The 18,619-nt window shown below is 45.1% G+C and overlaps 1 protein-coding gene across 1 annotated transcript in view; it reads right to left on the reverse strand.

Moving 5' to 3' along the window:
• Window positions 1–5,665: 5,665 nt before the first annotated feature.
• Window positions 5,666–18,619, reverse strand: part of nt5dc1 (5'-nucleotidase domain containing 1) — a 31,379-nt gene continuing 18,425 nt past the window's right edge. Inside the window, exons 11-13 of the mRNA XM_086100524.1 lie at window positions 14,027–14,200; window positions 8,344–8,509; window positions 5,666–6,846 (exon numbers count right to left, since the gene is read on the reverse strand). Coding sequence (XP_085956650.1) covers window positions 6,734–6,846; window positions 8,344–8,509; window positions 14,027–14,200 — 453 coding nt within the window. The 3' untranslated portion in view covers window positions 5,666–6,733. The remainder of the gene's footprint in view (window positions 6,847–8,343; window positions 8,510–14,026; window positions 14,201–18,619) is intronic.

Below are 18,619 nucleotides of genomic sequence, written 5' to 3' on the forward strand. Positions count from 1 at the left end.
CAAAATAGTTACAGAATTACAAAATTCAGTCATAATTAGGGGAACAGTGTAAATTTACAAGAGAAAAATATGAAAGAGAAAAAATTGCATGCCCAGCAAGGAAGAATTACTTTGTACAAATCCAACAGCTTCATATACCCAGAGAGAGAGAGAGAAGAGAGAGAGAGACCAATTCGAATGAAATTGGGACATTGTGTTAAACATAAAAAAACAGAATACAGTACAATGATTTGCAAATCCTTTTCAACCTATATTTAATTGAATACATGACAAATACAAGATATTTAAAGCTAAAACTGATCGACTTTATTGTTTTTACTGACAGGCGGTTGCCAGCCAATCGCAGGACACACATAGACAAACAACCATTCAGCTCACAATGACACCTAGGGACAATATAGATCAGGGGTAGGGAACTCCAGTTCCTTGAGGGCCGTATTCTGCCTGTTTTAGATCCCTCCCGACTCCAACACACCTGATTCAATTGTTCATGATCATTTCAGGCCTCAACAGAACTTGCTTATGAGCTGGCTGATCATGTGGCTCTCGAGGAACCGGAATTCCAGATCCATGATTTAGAGCAGGGGTCCCCAACCTTTTTTGCCCCACGGACCGGTTTATGTCAGACAATATTTTCAGGGACCGGCATTTAAGATGTGGCGGATTAATACAACAAAATAATATGGTATGAGCTGCATGAAAACTGTGGTGTTTTCGAAATATAATAATAAACACAAGGAGCGTCTAATCTGGCCGCAACACTGATCGCTATGGTAATGTTTAATGCCTTCAAAATACGATACAACGCAAATTCAAAGTGCATGAAAATGACGACTCACCACAGCCCCGAGCTTGATTTTCTGCAACTAGACGGTCCCATCTCGGGGTAATAGGAGACAATGACACCTCAAGTGTGTGGTTTATGTTCAGTCCACTTCGTAATTTTGTTTTAGTCGCCAATGCTGCAGAAACCCCCCACCTCACACAGGTAGGATGTCGGAAATAGCAACAGTGCTATTGTGGCGATCTCAGAGTATTCAGCCATAACTTTAATCCAGTTGTCTCGAACGTACTTTTAAGGCCGCCGTCATTTGCGATCTCCAGCAGTTTTTTAACTCATTTTGCGACCTCCAACGTTTTGTTTTTAGCGTAATCGGTCACGTGACGGAGAAGCGTGGTTTGACGTGAGTCAAGCGTGACACTGACGGATGTAACAGAGAATCCGGTAATTTTTCAAAATAAAACATCTTTCGTATTCCGAAATAAATAAAACGGAATTACGGCAAGTTCTTTCTGTGCGGCCCGGTACCGGTGCGCGGACCGGCGGTTGGGGACCCCTGATTTAGAGCATTCAATCAACCTACCCTGCATGAGTACCTGGTGAAAATCCACACAGGGGAACATGCAAACTCCATACAGGAAAGCTGGGGTCAGAATCAAACCCACGACTTGTCGTGTGAGGCGGACATGCTAACCCAGGAGTGGGCAAACGTTTTGGCTCGGGGGCCGCATTGACTTTTAAAATTTGACAGAAGGGCCAGGTCAGCACGAGCTATGGTAATTTAAAAAAAAACTGCATTTGTTGACAGTCCATATCAAACATCAACAGAACAAAAGCATGAAAGTACGGTATTAATATACTTTTTTTAAATGACAAAAGTGTTGTTGATGACCTATTTTAGCCTGTGCATCGCTGCAGATGGGTTGTGATCAGACCAGTAGAAGTAGAGCGATACAGAGGTACTAGGTGGTCGAGAAGATTGCCCTGCCCCCCCCCCCGTGTTCTGCAACTTCAAGTCAATGCGCCACCTGGCGGTGAAATGCCTGTCATTACAAGTCCAATTGAAATGAATGCAATCATTCACATCGAACCTTAATTGTGGACCAACCTTCGGCGGGCCAGATTAAAAAGACCAACGGGCCGGATTCGGCCCGCGGGCCGTAGTTTGCCCACCACTGTGCTAACCAGTCGACCAACGTGCCGCATACGCAAATTATCACTAACTTAAGAATTTTATGGCTGCAACAAATTTAAAGATACGACAGGCTCATGTTTTCCGCTGTATTGCATCACCTTTTTCTTTTGTAGGGGGATTTTTTTCCCCCAATCTTGATTGATGTACAGCTCTAGCTGTTCAACAGTTCGGGTCTCCACTGTCGTTACGCTTCATAATGCACCACACATTTTCAATGCGAGACAGGTCTAGACAGTCCAGCCGAGTACCCACACTCTTTTACTATGAAACCACACTGTCGTAACAAGTCCAGAATATGGTTTAGCATTGTCTTGCTGAAATGAGCACGGGCGTCTATGAAAAAGACGTTGTTTGGATGGCAGCATTTGTTTCTCCAGAACTTGTATGTACCTTTCAGAAATGCGAGCTTTTGAGATCAGGGGTCAGGAACCTATGGCTCGCTTGATGATTGTATCTGGCTCGCAGATAAAACAAAATATTTTCGCTTGTTTAATGCATCCATCGATCGATTTTTCACTGCTCATGTCCTGTTCAGGGCTGCAGTTGGCTGCACGAGCAATTTTAATTGGATGATACTGGTTTACGTTGCCGTTGCTGGGTAAACAGGTAAACACCCCCTTTTCCAAAAGTGTACGCTCAGTGGCATCCCTCAAAGGGTGCAGTCCCATCCAACTATCGGCCAATAACCTGTCTCTCCACAACATGGAAGCTCATGTCAGGCATCATTGCGGCTAAGATAAGTGGACACGTGGATCAATACATGAGCGAAGCACAGAAGGGCATTGGTAGAGATACCAGAGGAGCCAAACATCAGATCCTGGTTGACAGAACAGTCGCACAAGACTGCAGGTCCTGACATACCAACCTGTGCACAGCCTGGATTGATTACAAGAAAGCCTATGACTCGATGCCACATACATGGATCACTGAATGCTTGGAGTTGTACAAGGTGAACAGGACCTGAAGAGCCTTTGTTGCGAACTCGATGAGGATGTGGAAAACCACACTTGAAGCCAATGGCAAGCCACTTACCCAAGTGTCCATCAAATGTGGCATATACCAAGGTGATGCACTCTCCCCACTGCTGTTCTGCATAGGACTGAACCCCCTAAGCCAAGTAATCACCAAGACAGGCTATGGATACCGCCTCAGAAATGGAGCTACGATCAGTCACCTCCTCTACATGGATGACATAAAGCTGTATGCTGAGAGCGAAAGGGACATAGACTCCCTGATCCACACAACCAGGATCTACAGCAGCGAAATCGGGATGTCATTCGGGCTTGAACAATGTAGTCGGATGGTGACTAAGAGAGGAAAGGTAGTCCGCACTGAAGGGGTCTCACTCCCTGAAGGAACAATAGCAGACATTGAGGACAGCTACAAGTACCTCGGTATACCACAAGCCAATGGCAACCTCGAACTGGCAACAAGGAAAGCGGCTATGGCCAAATACCTCCAGCGAGTGAGGCAAGTCCTAAGAAGCTAGCTCAATGGCAAGAATAAGACCCGGGCAAGAAACAGCTATGCCCTGCCCATGATCAGATACCCTGCAGGAATAATAAGGTGGCCAAAGGAAGAGATTCAGACCACGGACGGTAAGACCCAAAGCTCCTAACCATACATGGAGGCTTCTATCCGAAATCCAGCACCCTGAGACTGTACGCAAGCCGAAAGGAAGGAGGCCGGGGACTAGTGAGTGTGAGAGCCACTGTCCAGGATGAAACATCCAAGCTCCATGAATACATCAAGGAGAAGGCTCCAACGGATGACGTACTCAGAGAATGTCTCAGACAATGGGGAACAGAGGATGAGGTGCTGGAAGAGGGACCATCATGGGAGGACAAGCCCCTACATGGGATGTACCACCAGACCATAAGTGAAGTGGCTGATCTCAAGAAGTCCTATCAGTGGCTAGAGAGGGCTAGCCTGAAGGACACCACAGAGGCACTCATCCTGGCTGCTCAGGAGCAGGCCCTGAGCACCAGAGCCATCGAGACTTCCAGATCCAGACTGACAAGATGGTAATGGCGAACCAACCAGATATCGTGATCAAAGATAAAGGGCAGAGGAAAGCCGTTGTAGTGGATGTAGCGGTCCCAAGTGATTGAAACATCAGAAAGAAGGAACACGAGAAACTCGAGAAATACCAAGGGCTCAGAGAGGAGCTGGAGAGAGCCTGGAAGGTAAAGGTGACAGTCGTGCCTGTGGTGGTTGGAGCACTCGGGGCAGTGACCCCCAAACTAGATGAGTGGTTGCAACAGATCCCGGGAACAACATCGGACATCTCAGTCCAGAAAAGCACAGTGCTGGGTACAGCAAGGATACTGTGCAGAACCCTCAAGCTTCCTGGCCTCTGGTAGAGGACCCGAGCTGAATGGAGGACGGACACCACCCGAGGGGTGAGACGAGGAATTTATATATATATATACATACACACACATACATACATACATGGCTTGCACTGAAATACATTTCCAAATATTTTGCTTTTATGGCTGTCAAAAAGGTTCCCGACCCCTGGTCCAGATGGTTGCTTTCCTCTTTGGCCTGGAGTATACGACATTTGTAATTTCCAAAAACTATTTGAAGTGTGGACTCGTCAGACCACAGGACATTTTTACACTCTGCATCAGCCTATCTTAGAGAGGACGGGCAAAAAAATGGGAATTTGAAGGGCAGAGAGAAGCATTTTAAAACGGTGCGCGGGAGCTACGATCTTTAACCAGCTGTCTAACTGCGTTACATGCCTCAGCATCAGGCTATTGCTCATCATGGCATGCGTGTGGACGTGCGTGGTAACGGGTCGATCACGGGAGGTTGGTTGATCGAAATGTAGATCTTCGGTCCAAAAAGTTTGGGCACCCCTGGTGTAGACATTTCTGCCCAGGTTGCCACCTTTTGATTTTATAAAGTACACAACATCCTTTTCTTCTTACATGTACTGTACGCTAACTGGCCGCAACGTCGTGACCATCTGCAATCTCGCGGTATGTGCCCAAAAAGTTAAAACACCACTTTAAAGGGACAGTGTGAAAAATGCACTTGCTGTCTAGTGAATGTGACAATGTGAGTTCGAAGTGTGTGCAATTTGAAGCACGATGGTGCCTTGAGAGAGATGACACTTTGCAAACATTACTTGCAAGCAAAATGTCACCGCAAACATCTTAAATTGCCTCAAGTGACGGCGTGAGTGCATTGCATTTGTTTCACATGCAGGAGTCATGATGTTGAGGAGTTATGATCGCTAAGTTTGTCCACTTCAGGTATCCATAGCAGAAAGATGGCGGCCAAAATTGGCAGCCTCCGATAAGGTGAGGCGCAAGACATGTAATAAATTTTTTTTCATGTTATTTATGAACCTTGAAAATATCTCCACACTGTCCCTTAAATAAAGATATTATTCATAATGGGTAGGATACAGTCAGTAATCTTTTTTTTTAACATTCAATATCTTTTATTGAAACGGCGTAGTACATCCTTTTAATAACACTTTCTCACCTTAAGATTTACATTTTCCACAAAACTTTCCGACCGCAACAGACTTGCAACACATTTTGAAAATTTACGAAAATTCATACACCAAAACATTAATTGTAAGAACACTTCAAAATGACAGTTATGGCACATATACTTCTGAAACAAAACCACTTGCAGACAGCCTGGGTTGTGCGTAAGGGAACACATCATTGAGGTACTCACATCTCATTTATTACATAAATTTTACAATTGTTAAAACAATCTAACGAGAAAAAAACAATTAAAGAACGACCCTATTTAATACATTACATTTCCCACAACTAATTACACTTTGGAAATAGATACACATACAGTGATTCCTTGACTTATTAGACACCCAACCTACGAGTTTTTTGAGATAAGAGCCAATGTTCGGCCAATATTTTCACCGGGTGATGGACGTAATGATGTGTGTATGTGTGTTCGTTGGGCTCACAACAACTCATACAACAAATATTGTCCCTTTGGAGCCTGCTAGCTAAATGCTAACGCACAATGCAAAATGCCACAGACCGGCTACCAAACTAGCCTCAATGTTGCAGCCCTTGTAAACTTTTAAACAATGGATCTTTGAACACAAATGGTGCAGCAAGACATGCGGATGAAAATGAAAAATACTCAGATATATATTTTTTATGCTGTCCAAAGAGAATGACGAAAAATACTGCATCTTACCGAGCTTAGCTGTGACCATTTTTTTAGTTTGTATCATTTATGCATTGAACTGCCTGCTGGTGGCTAAGGCGTGCATACCATTAGAAATTAATTAAACCAATTAATTAACATATTTGCACATTATGTTATTACAGTATGTTACAATACTGTACAGTAATTTTTTTCACTTTGAAAAAAAACCATCAGTGTTTTTAGCAAGGCAGGAAAGCATTAACAGCTTTCCCTGAATTCAATGGGAAAAGATGATTTGAGATACAAGGGATTTGAATTTCAAGTGTGGTCACGGAAAACAAACTCGTAAATCAAGGTACTACTGTCGTCAGACACACACCCACACGAGGTTGTATTCTCACATGGACACTAAACTACAAAACAATATCCAAGAGAGACCTGATTACAGACAGATAATGTATCTTATATTACATTCAACAAGATTTCTGAATGGATCAGTGATGGGGGTGGGGTAATTTGTGCTCCACAAATGGTTTGGGGTTGGAAGAGAATTACGGGATTAAGTGGAGTCACAGACCACAGAGCTGAAGGAGGAGTCCTTTTTTTGCTTTTCAGGTCAGAATTTTGCATTGCTTGAGCAAAGAATCCGGGGGCCTGGGAAAGTATCCATTTGTGCATGGTTTATCTGGAGAAAACCTCGGAAACTTGTAATCCAGAGGGAGATCTATGAGGAGGATAAATTTGAAAAGTTATTCAACACATGTGCAGGCTACCTACAGCTGTAAAGTCTTACTACGATCAAAAACCGAGAGTAAATAATTAATCGGAACAACAGTGAATCACACATGTTGACATAGCGAGGAGTGAACTCCATCAGATGTTTTTAAATGAGATTACAGACCAAGGAAGGACCTGTTTTACAAAGGTTGACCTGTTTTTACCTCAGACAACCCCTTTAATATATAACACCAAACATGATTGTTTTTTTTTTTGTAAGGAAGCAAAGTTGTGCCAATGTTGTGTGTGCCCACATCTACGTGAAAAACGACTGACATGCAAGTCATTCCTCTGTGTCTACTTGGTTGTTTTTCCTTGGGCACAGTAAATTCTTCTACATCAAATTAGAGGCACAGGATTGTTAGGGAGGGGCCAGCCAGGCAGCCTTCTCAGCCGGGGTGCACTGCACCCTCACACCCGAGGCTCACCCGCTCATCACCAACCTGTAGCTCATCAGCTCGTTTGGTCTCAGTGCTTTGGATGTGACCCCAAATGCGCGACAAGGCACAAGCTTGCACTGAGGACTGCTTTGGGAGCCAATTTATCCCATTTCGAACGAGCTGATGAGCTTCACGGGAGTGATTAGCGGGCGAGTGTCAGGTGTGAGGTGCCGCATGTGAGACTCTTTGTCCGTTCCAAGTCATTGTAAATACATTGCTAATAAGATAAATATGGAGATCAATCAGCTCCAAAATATATGTGGACATCTCTACTTCCTGTAGGGCCACTTTAACCTCTTAAAAGATCACAAAACCATTAGCCTTGCCATGGCTGACTAAAAAGATCACGAGGAAATGAGCATCTTACGTGCACTTTCTGTCAGGTCTCGTCTGTTTACTTTAAGAAGTCACCAAGATGGCAAACAATGCGTCCGCAGAGGGTTTTTCGTCACCTTAATTGTAATTCATTTACAGTGTTGGATTTTAATCCATAAACGTTATCTTGCCATATTTTTTGCCCTCCAGGAGGTACGCCTGCACCACACGTTGGAAAATCACGCGTCAAACATGGCCACACTAAGGTGTAGCGTTGGCCTCCTCGCTGGACCTTGCAAGCGCCAAATTTTTCAAATATGAAATACTGATTGGTTGGCATTTATTTCATTGTATTTATTTATGAAATTCGTGCTGGCCCAATTGCGTCTGAGAATTTTGGGTGGCCCGACACAGTTACGTTGTGGCTGTGAATGTATTGTAGAAACCTGGTTAAATTAGAGTGTGTTCCCAAAAATGTTTTTTTGTTGAAAAATAAAAACCCCATTCATATTAGTTTTAACATAAATTTACACTTGTTAAGAATGAAACACGACCTACAACAAATACTGGATAATTAAAAAGGTGTCATACTGCCAACTAAATTGATGAAGTTTTGACAATGGCTACTTTTCTGAGGCCACTACAGATCGAGACTACCGTCTGCAGCCATTTTTCTTGCTGAGACTTACTTGCTATGTGCTCAACACTAGGAATGGCCATCGTGCTGTATTTGTGAATGCAGTGACAGCACCAGGTCAGTTTCTGGATCTCCTCATCTTCTCCACCACTTTTATGTACATCAACAAAGTAGGAACCCCACTGGTTAGACATCGTGGAAGGTGACTTCATGCTTTCCTGTTGAGACAGCATGCAAACCATAAGACATTTTCATTTATCTCTTCATTTCCACACTAACTGGAGAGTCCCCAAAATTTGAAGCATGCATTTATTCCCCCCTTGTAGAAATCAAAATAATTTGGTAACATCAGGGATGGGAAAATGCAAATTGATATTATGGACAAAAAAAGCACATTAATAAACCTGCTCCAATCGCAGCAATGATTACCAAAGCATTTTACTCTCAACGGTGTTAAATGTTTAAAAAAAATTTAAATGGTTGTATATCAATTCGAGGTGTGTGTGATATGGACAAAATTGTTTCAAATAACTACAATATAATCTGATTAACCCATTTAATCCACGAGACACACACACACACACACACACACAAAATAAATAAATAAATAAATTTTAACGGGATTCATTTTTTTTCTCGCGAGATTAACGCGGCACATGTCACAGAGGATGGTACGTTGCTCGATAAATAAACCAGAAACAAAACAACAAGTGCGCTGCACAGGTCTACGCACGTTTGTTTTGCCAGCCATGGCAGCTCGAGACACCAAAACGTATACTTAAAGAGTTTATGAATGGAAAGTTTACTTTTAAAAAGTTGCCAGATTGTTCCACTGACAAGAACAAAGTTACTTGTATGTTTTGCAGTCGTAAACTGAGCTATCATCATACCACATCGAGTCTGAAATACCACTTAATGGCAAAGCACACAGCTGATGTGAGTACTCCGCCCCCTCATCTAAGACAGACAGCTATGGATCATTTCAAAGTGAAGAAAATGGATAACACGACAAAGAACAAATTTGCTGAAGCCATAGCTAAATGTATGGCTACTGCATGCAAGCCTGTCAACATTGTCCACAGCTCGACTCAAGCTGAAATCACTCGCATTGCTTCTAACGACTCCACTACGGTTTGCCAGCGAGAGCGTCCATTACAAGCTGTGTACAGAAATTGTACATAGCGGAGAAGGCTACACCAAGCAGGAAAAGACACTGTTTTGGGAGAGAAATAAGAGACTAGGTTGATGAGCCTCTGGTGAATAAAGAGCAGGAAGCCTGTCGAATACGATGTATGACACTGTATATATCATGGCAGGGCATAGCTGTTTCTTGCCCGGGTCTTATTCTTGCCATTGAGCTGGCTTCTTAGGACTTGCCTCACTCGATGGAGATATTTGGCCGTAGCCGCTTTCCTTGTTGCCAGTTCGAGGTTGCCATTGGCTTGTGGTATACCGAGGTACTTGTAACTGTCCTCAATGTCTGCTATTGTTCCTTCAGGGAGTGAGACCCCTTCAGTGCGGACTACCTTTCCTCTCTTAGTCACCATCCGACTACATTTTTCAAGCCCGAATGACATCCCGATGTCGCTGCTGTAGATCCTGGTTGTGTGGATCAGGGAGTCTATGTCCCTTTCGCTCTTAGCATACAGCTTTATGTCATCCATGTAGAGGAGGTGACTGATTGTAGCTCCATTTCTGAGGCGGTATCCATAGCCTGTCTTGGTGATTACTTGGCTTAGGGGGTTCAGTCCTATGCAGAACAGCAGTGGGGAGAGTGCATCACCTTGGTATATGCCACATTTGATGGACACTTGGGTAAGTGGCTTGCCATTGGCTTCAAGTGTGGTTTTCCACATCCTCATCGAGTTTGCAACGAAGGCTCTTCAGGTCCTGTTCACCTTGTACAACTCCAAGCATTCAGTGATCCACGTATGTGGCATCGAGTCATAGGCTTTCTTGTAATCAATCCAGGCTGTGCACAGGTTGGTACGTTGGGACCTGCAGTCTTGTGCGACTGTTCTGTCAACCAGGATCTGATGTTTGGCTCCTCTGGTATCTCTACCAATGCCCTTCTGTGCTTCGCTCATGTATTGATCCACGTGTCCACTTATCTTAGCCGCAATGATGCCTGACATGAGCTTCCATGTTGTGGAGAGACAGGTTATTGGCCGATAGTTGGATGGGACTGCACCCTTTGAGGGATCCTTCATGATCAGGATCGTTCGCCCTTCGGTTAGCCATCCTGGGTGAGTCCCATCCCTCAGCAGCTGGTTCATTTGTGCTGCTAGGCGCTCATGGAGTGCTGTGAGTTTCTTTAGCCAGTAGGTGTGGACCATGTCCGGGCCTGGTGCTGTCCAGTTCTTCATATCTGAGACTCTTTCCTGTATGTCTGCCACTGTTATGGTAACTGGGTTCTGTTCAGGGAGGTTGCTGTGCTCCTCCCTCAGGGTCACCAGCCATTGTGCACTGCCTGTTATGTGCAACCTCCTTCTCCCATATGCCTTTCCAGTACCTTTTGGGGGGAAAGGCTTCATTGGGGCTTGCCTCCCAATCTCTGGTAAGACCTCCTCCTCTGATCTGGCAGCCTGGGGCCCTTCACCATGGAACCTGCGTTGCACCTCATCAATCTCAAGTTGTGACAGCAGTTGCCGTTTGTGGATGTTGGAACACTGAGTTACTAGTTGTTTCGTGGTCAACCGTGACTGTGGGTTTCGAAGTAACCATTCAGCCCACATTCTCTGCATGTAACCCCTCTGACTAGGGTTGCTTGAGTAGTAGCATTCCAACAGAGCCATGTTATCGCATCTCGCCCATCTCCGCTTTGTTCCAGTAGCCCATTTTTCATCAAGTTCCCCAGCACCTGACGCAGACCTTGTTTGGCCGGGCGACGTCTGAGCCGGCATGTCATTCGTTTTATTGTCTCTCATCATTGTATGAGGTAGGCATTAGCGTGAAGGATCTTACCCAAGGACCCACACTGGATGGTGTTATGTGCTCATTTTTTGCCCCAAGCGGGATTCGAACCACCGTCTCCCGTACGCCAAACCGATGCCTTACCAACTGAGCTATCCAGCCGCTGGTTACATATATATATATATATATGTGTGTGTGTGTGTGTGTGTGTGTGTGTGTGTGTGTGTGTGTGTGTGTGTAACCAGCGGCTGGATAGCTCAGTTGGTATGTATTTTGAGACACATATATATCTGTGCGGAGTATGGACTGGAAACCCCAAGGTCAAACTGGGAAACACCTCCGAAGGTGGTGGAGAATGACAGAGCGAAGATCCTGTGGGACTTCCAGATCCAGACTGACAAGATGGTAATGGCGAACCAACCCGATATCGTGATCATAGATAAAGGGCAGAGGAAAGCCGTTGTAGTGGATGTAGCGGTCCCAAGTGATGGAAACATCAGAAAGAAGGAACACGAGAAACTCGAGAAATACCAAGGGGCTCAGAGAGGAGCTGGAGAGAGCCTGGAAGGTAAAGGTGACAGTCGTGCCTGTGGTGATCGGAGCACTCGGGGCAGTGACCCCCAAACTAGATGAGTGGTTGCAACAGATCCCGGGAACAACATCGGACATCTCTGTCCAGGAATGTGCAGTGCTGGGAACAGCAAGGATACTGCGCAGAACCCTCAAGCTTCCTGGCCTCTGGTAGAGGACCCAAGCTGAATGAGGGACGGGCACCACCCGAGGGATGAGACGAGGATTTTTTTTTATATATATACAGTATATATATATATAGATGTATGTGTCTCAAAATATAGGCCCTGCCTACCCATGGCATATATAGACACATCTCAAGTCGCCCCCCCCCACCCCCCACTCGCCACTCGAGTGTACTGGAAGGTCTGACGCAACTTCTGACTTAAGGATCAGGCTTGACTGCAGTGTGAATCATTTTTCTAAATGGCCAGCAGATGACAGAGGTTGTGAAATCAGCCAGAATTTTGTTTCAGAAGTAGTACACGCAAGATGGTGGAGAACCAGCCTGTGTAGACTGGGCATGCATGTGGAAGAAACATGGATACAGTAAAGATGGATAAAGCTGGACAGCTGATCCTCGCGGGGTTTGTTTTTGGGGGGGCGGGGGGCAAAAAATAAAGCTCCTGTCTCAACATGATAATGGCTTTGGTTGAGAGAAAGACACATCATTTCAAAAAAACTTAACAAGCAGCCATCATGTGGCCTTCCTCATGGGTACGGCAGCCATGCCTCATTATGCGTTCCCCCTGAAACTTCCTCGGATCATAGCGATGAAGATGCTGAATATGTGCTGGGTCCAGCCAGATCCACATATGTCTGGTGAGAGATGAAAAGGAAGCAGCAGGAGAGCCTTCGCCCTTGGGAACGAGCAGGTATGCGCTAACTGGCTGGCAAGTTCTCCTTTGTCGCTCATGCTTCTTACATATGTGGAGGAATAAATGCGGGTTTTATGTGCAGTAGTCAGACTTGCCTAGTTTCATTCTTTGTTATTGGCATTGGTGCAAAAAAAAAAAAAAGACATCTGTCAGCTCTGCAAAAACCACTGCTGCCCATTTCATTTCTTCAGTAAATTGTATTCTGAGAAATAAGGAATAAATGAAAGCTGTGTGTGTGTGTGAGGGAGAGAGAGAGAGAGAGAGAGAGAGAGAGAGAGAGAGACAGAGAAAACGAGCAAATGTAAGCCGCATGTGGGTGCGTCAGAGAGACGAAGAGATGGAGAAATGTCACAATCAGCGACAATAGCAAAAATATGGCAACAATAAGAAAAAAAAAAGGTAATTGTAGATTGCGCATCCAGGCGACCCCCTTGTGTTGGTGTAAAGGTGAATAAAAGTATTCATTTCAGACTGCAACATTAAAATATATCATATGTTCCAATTGTTTCTGTTTTTATAATGTACTTGTCATGCATGTGGAAGTGGTGGGGATCATTCAGGCTGGCAACCAAAAACCATCCACTTCACAGCAACCCATAAACAGTGCCTGCATGGCTGGTTTCTGACCAGCCAGCTGACTTCCTGCAACTCCTTCAAACCGACAAGCTGCCACCACTAAAAAGGCCAGACCACAAAGAAAATGCTGGATTTGCTTGCGGCAAGGCAACAAAGTAGAATGTGGTGTGAAACAAGAAAATGTTTTTTTCTTTCTACCACACACATGCACGCACGCCCCACACCCACACGGTTTCTGTGTGTGTGTAATTTGTAGGGTCTAGGACGTGCGAATATACGCGCACATGCACGCAGTCACACACTCAACTCAATCACTCCTGTCCATACTTCATTTCAATCGTATGTGAAAAATCAACGGTTCGTTTGCAACGAAAATCCCTTTTTGTCGTGTTGCTTATGTTGCTTTGCAGAAGGAAATTATTTCGATATTTGAACCTATAAAAAAAAAAAAGAAGAAAAAAGAAGGGTTAAAGTCTAAGGTACCGTATGCTTGAAATAATTTTCCAAAATAGCTTGTCTGTTTTTTTTCCCGCAAAATTTGAATTTTGATAAAATGTACGTATATTCAAATGCTGACTGGTAAAAAAATGGAAAAAGATCGACATGTCTTTTTTTTTTTCCTGATGGGTTCTAATCTTTCTTTTGGTCACTCTGATGAACTTGTGCAGTGTTTCCACCCCCAAAAAAATCTGAAAATGCAAAATTAAATTAAGGAAGACTCTTGCAACACAAATAAATCTGAATTGATTTCTGAATTGATTATATGGCAGTCAATGACATGAAAATAAAAGACCATACCTCAAATTTTCCCTTTTTCTCCTGAGGCTCCACTTGGGCCTCATTTGATTTTGCTGCATCACTCTTGGGGACACCCTCCCCCTCCATTTCCTCCACAATCATTACTGTTTCCCATTTTCCAAAGCTGCAAGCAGGAAACATGTCCGACCTCATGCTATCTCCAAAATACACAACCTACAGGGTCAGCAAAAAAGGACATGGAAATGTGAAAATACATCTGGCACATGATAGCACCTGAAAGACCGCAAGCAAGTTCAAACAAGTCACATTCCATGAATTGAGCTGCAGGCATACGACACTCAATGATTAACAGCTCATGAAAGATGTCGTCTTTTTTTTTCCTCAAACAGAAGGTGAAATCAAGTGAGCATGGTTTGAATTTTGAATTTTTGTTGATTTTCTTATTTGCCAATGTGAAAAAAACAATCAAACATAGCGATTACTTTGGCAGCCGTTGGCAAGAGCTCTTCAAGAGCTTTGCTTTTTGATGTTTTTGTCTTTGGTTTGATCATATGATGTTTGTTGTCCTTCGCATGGACCCGATGTGGACTGTTTTCAGCATTTTCATCACGACATTCGTCAAAGGAGAAGAATCTGTGCTTGGTGGTTGCGCCTTATCGGCAGCACGCGTGTACCAGCACTGATTTTGATTGGGAGGAATGTCGGTGATATTTGACTGTCGTTGCTGGACAGCTTGTGTTTTTTGCGCCTGTAATGGGCAGCATTTTTCGTACAGTTTTGTTCAGCGGAGATATTGTCGCTGATGGAGTGGTCTGCGTTGGTGCGGCTGGATGGATGGCTGGTGGAGCCGAGGATGAGGAGAGAGGAATGCCAGCGCGGAGCGAGGATGCATATTTGGAAATGAGAGTCGCCGCTTGGAATTGAAGTGGACATGAGAAGTGAACCAATCTCTTTTTTTGTCAATGGACGCTACAGCTTTTTGTTTACTTTCAAACTTAGCTTGTAGCCGACGCGTGCACGCGAGCATGACGTCTCTGATCGACTGATGAAAGTACAATTTGATTCTCTCTTCTTTCATCTAGAACTGCTTCAAACAACAAAGCGTATGCAGGAGAAGTGGTTAAGATTGCATGACTGTTATGTGTTGTTATATTATTTAATTTTATGTTAACTATTCTGTAAAGGGCTTTGTTACAGCTGCAGCTGTTGTGAAAGCACAATAATAAGAACGATGCATTATTTGTGCATGCGTGCGTATGTGTGTGTGTGTGTGTGTGTATACATTATATATATATATATAAATAAAATTCCTCGTCTCACCCCTCGGGTGGTGTCCGTCCTCCATTCAGCTCGGGTCCTCTACCAGAGGCCAGGAAGCTTGAGGGTTCTGCACAGTATCCTTGCTGTTCCCAGCACTGCACATTTCTGGACTGAGATGTCCGATGTTGTTCCCGGGATCTGTTGCAACCACTCATCTAGTTTGGGGGTCACTGCCCCGAGTGCTCCGACCACCACAGGCACGACTGTCACCTTTACCTTCCAGGCTCTCTCCAGCTCCTCTCTGAGCCCTTGGTATTTCTCGAGTTTCTCGTGTTCCTTCTTTCTGATGTTTCCATCACTTGGGACCGCTACATCCACTACAACGGCTTTCCTCTGCCCTTTATCTATGATCACGATATCTGGTTGGTTCGCCATTACCATCTTGTCGGTCTGGATCTGGAAGTCCCACAGGATCTTCGCTCTGTCATTCTCCACCACCTTCGGAGGTGTTTCCCATTTTGACCTTGGGGTTTCCAGTCCATACTCCGCACAGATGTTTCGGTAGACTATGCCAGCCACCTGGTTATGGCGTTCCTTGTAGGCTTTCCCTGCCAGCATCTTACACCCTGCAGTTATGTGTTGGATCGTCTCAGGTGCCTCTTTGCACAACCTACACCTTGGGTCTTGTCTGGTGTGGTATATCTGGGCCTCAATGGCTCTGGTGCTCAGGGCCTGCTCCTGAGCAGCCAGGATGAGTGCCTCTGTGGTGTCCTTCAGGCCAGCCCTCTCTCGCACTGATAGGACTTCTTGAGATCAGCCACTTCAGTTATGGTCCGGTGGTACATCCCGTGTAGGGGCTTGTCCTACCATGATGGTCCCTCTTCCAGTGCCTCATCCTCTGTTCCCCATTGTCTGAGATATTCTCTGAGTATGAGCCTTGGAGCCTTCTCCTTGATGTATTCATGGAGCTTGGATGTTTCATCCTGGACAGTGGCTCTCACACTCACTAGTCCCCGGCCTCCTACCTTTCAGCTTGCATACAGTCTCAGGGTGCTGGATTTCGGATGGAACCCTCCATGTATGGTTAGGAGCTTTCGGGTCCTAACATCCGTGGTCTAAATCTCTTCCTTTGGCCACCTTATTATTCCTGCAGGGTATCTGATCACTGGCAGGGCATAGCTGTTTCCTGCCCGGGTCTTATTCTTGCCATTGAGCTGGCTTCTTAGGACTTGCCTCACTCGCTGGAGGTATTTGGCCATAGCCGCTTTCCTCGTTGCCAGTTCGAGGTTGCCATTGGCTTGTGGTATACCGAGGTACTTGTAGCTGTCCTCAATGTCTGCTATTGTTCCTTCAGGGAGTGAGACCCCTTCAGTGCGGACTACCTTTCTTCTCTTAGTCACCATCCGACTACATTGTTCAAGCCCGAATGACATCCCGATTTCGCTGCTGTAGATCCTGGTTGTGTGGATCAGGGAGTCTATGTCCCTTTCGCTCTCAGCATACAGCTTTATGTCATCCATGTAGAGGAGGTGACTGATCGTAGCTCCATTTCTGAGGCGGTATCCATAGCCTGTCTTGGTGATTACTTGGCTTAGGGGGTTCAGTCCTATGCAGAACAGCAGTGGGGAGAGTGCATCACCTTGGTATATGCCACATATGATGGACACTTGGGTAAGTGGCTTGCCATTGGCTTCAAGTGTGGTTTTCCACATCCTCATCGAGTTCGCAACGAAGGCTCTTCAGGTCCTGTTCACCTTGTACAACTCCAAGCATTCAGTGATCCATGTATGTGGCATCGAGTCATATGCTTTCTTGTAATCAATCCAGGCTGTGCACAGGTTGGTATGTCGGGACCTGCAGTCTTGTGCGACTGTTCTGTCAACCAGGATCTGATGTTTGGCTCCTCTGGTATCTCTACCAATGCCCTTCTGTGCTTCGCTCATGTATTGATCCACGTGTCCACTTATCTTAGCCGCAATGATGCCTGACATGAGCTTCCATGTTGTGGAGAGACAGGTTATTGGCCGATAGTTGCATGGGACTGCACCCTTTGAGGGATCCTTCATGATCAGGATCGTTCGCCCTTCGGTTAGCCATCCTGGGTGAGTCCCATCCCTCAGCAGCTGGTTCATTTGTGCTGCAAGGCGCTCATGAAGTGCTGTGAGTTTCTTTAGCCAGTAGGTGTGGACCATGTCCGGGCCTGGTGCTGTCCAGTTCTTCATATCTGAGACTCTTTCCTGTATGTCTGCCACTGTTATGGTAACTGGGTTCTGTTGCGGGAGGTTGCTGTGCTCCTCTCTCAGGGTCACCAGCCATTGTGCACTGCTGTTATGTGCAACCTCCTTCTCCCATATGCCTTTCCAGTACCTTTCAGTCTTGGTGGGTCAGCTCTGTTGTTAGGACCCTGCCACTTAGCGTACACTTTCGCAGGTTGTGTTGCGAACAGCCCGTTTATTCGTCTGGCCTCATTCTCTTTCGTGTACCGCTTTAGGCGGCTGGACAAGGCTTGGAGCCTTTGTTTGGCAGTTTCGAGTGCTTCAGTTATGGTCATCTGGATGTACCTCTCGGGTATCGGCCTTTTCATCACACCTCTCTAGGCCTCCGTCAATTGACTCACATCTTTCCGAGCCACCTTGATCTTAGCCTCCAACCGTCTTTTCCATGGTGGGTAACGTATCTCATGGCTCCCATGGTTGCTCTTATAGCCAAGCATCTCTCGGATTACTGATGCTGAAGCGTATATCAGCTCATTGGTTTCCGTGATAGTTACGGTAGGGATCGCCCTCAGTGCTGCATTCACACTTTCCATGAGACTTTCAGGTGGTACTTCACATAGCCGTTGTAATCGGTTTCTAGGTTGCCCAGCTTTCATTCTCGCCATGATCTTAGATTTCAGGTCAGTTGCTGCCTCGCTCAGCATTTCATTCATTGGGGCTGGCCACCCAATCCCATTCATTGGGGCTTGCCTCCCAATCTCTGGTATGACCTCCTCCTGTGATCTGGCAGCCTGGGGCCCTTCACCATGGAACCTGCGTTGTACCTCATCAATCTCAAGTTGTGACAGCAGTTGCCGTTTGTGGATGTTGGAACACTGAGCTACTAGTTGTTTCGTGGTCAACCCTGACTGTGGGTTTCGAAGTAACCATTTAAGATAAGATAAGATATCCTTTATTTGTCCCACACTGGGGAAATTTACAGCCTCCAGCAGCAAGAATGTAGGCAGAAAGAAGAAAGAAGAAAAAAAACCCCAAACAAACACCGTTCAATTAAGTGCAATATAAATACAAGATGGATAAATCGCAGTGCTATTTACAGTTGTTTTCCACATCATTTAATTATTATTAATATTATTGTTGCTATTTTTTATTCAGC

The sequence above is a fragment of the Hippocampus guttulatus genome, chromosome 20, assembly GCF_054856545.1.
Source record: "Hippocampus guttulatus isolate MCC_2025c chromosome 20, RoL_Hgut_1.0, whole genome shotgun sequence".
Taxonomy (NCBI): domain Eukaryota; kingdom Metazoa; phylum Chordata; class Actinopteri; order Syngnathiformes; family Syngnathidae; genus Hippocampus; species Hippocampus guttulatus.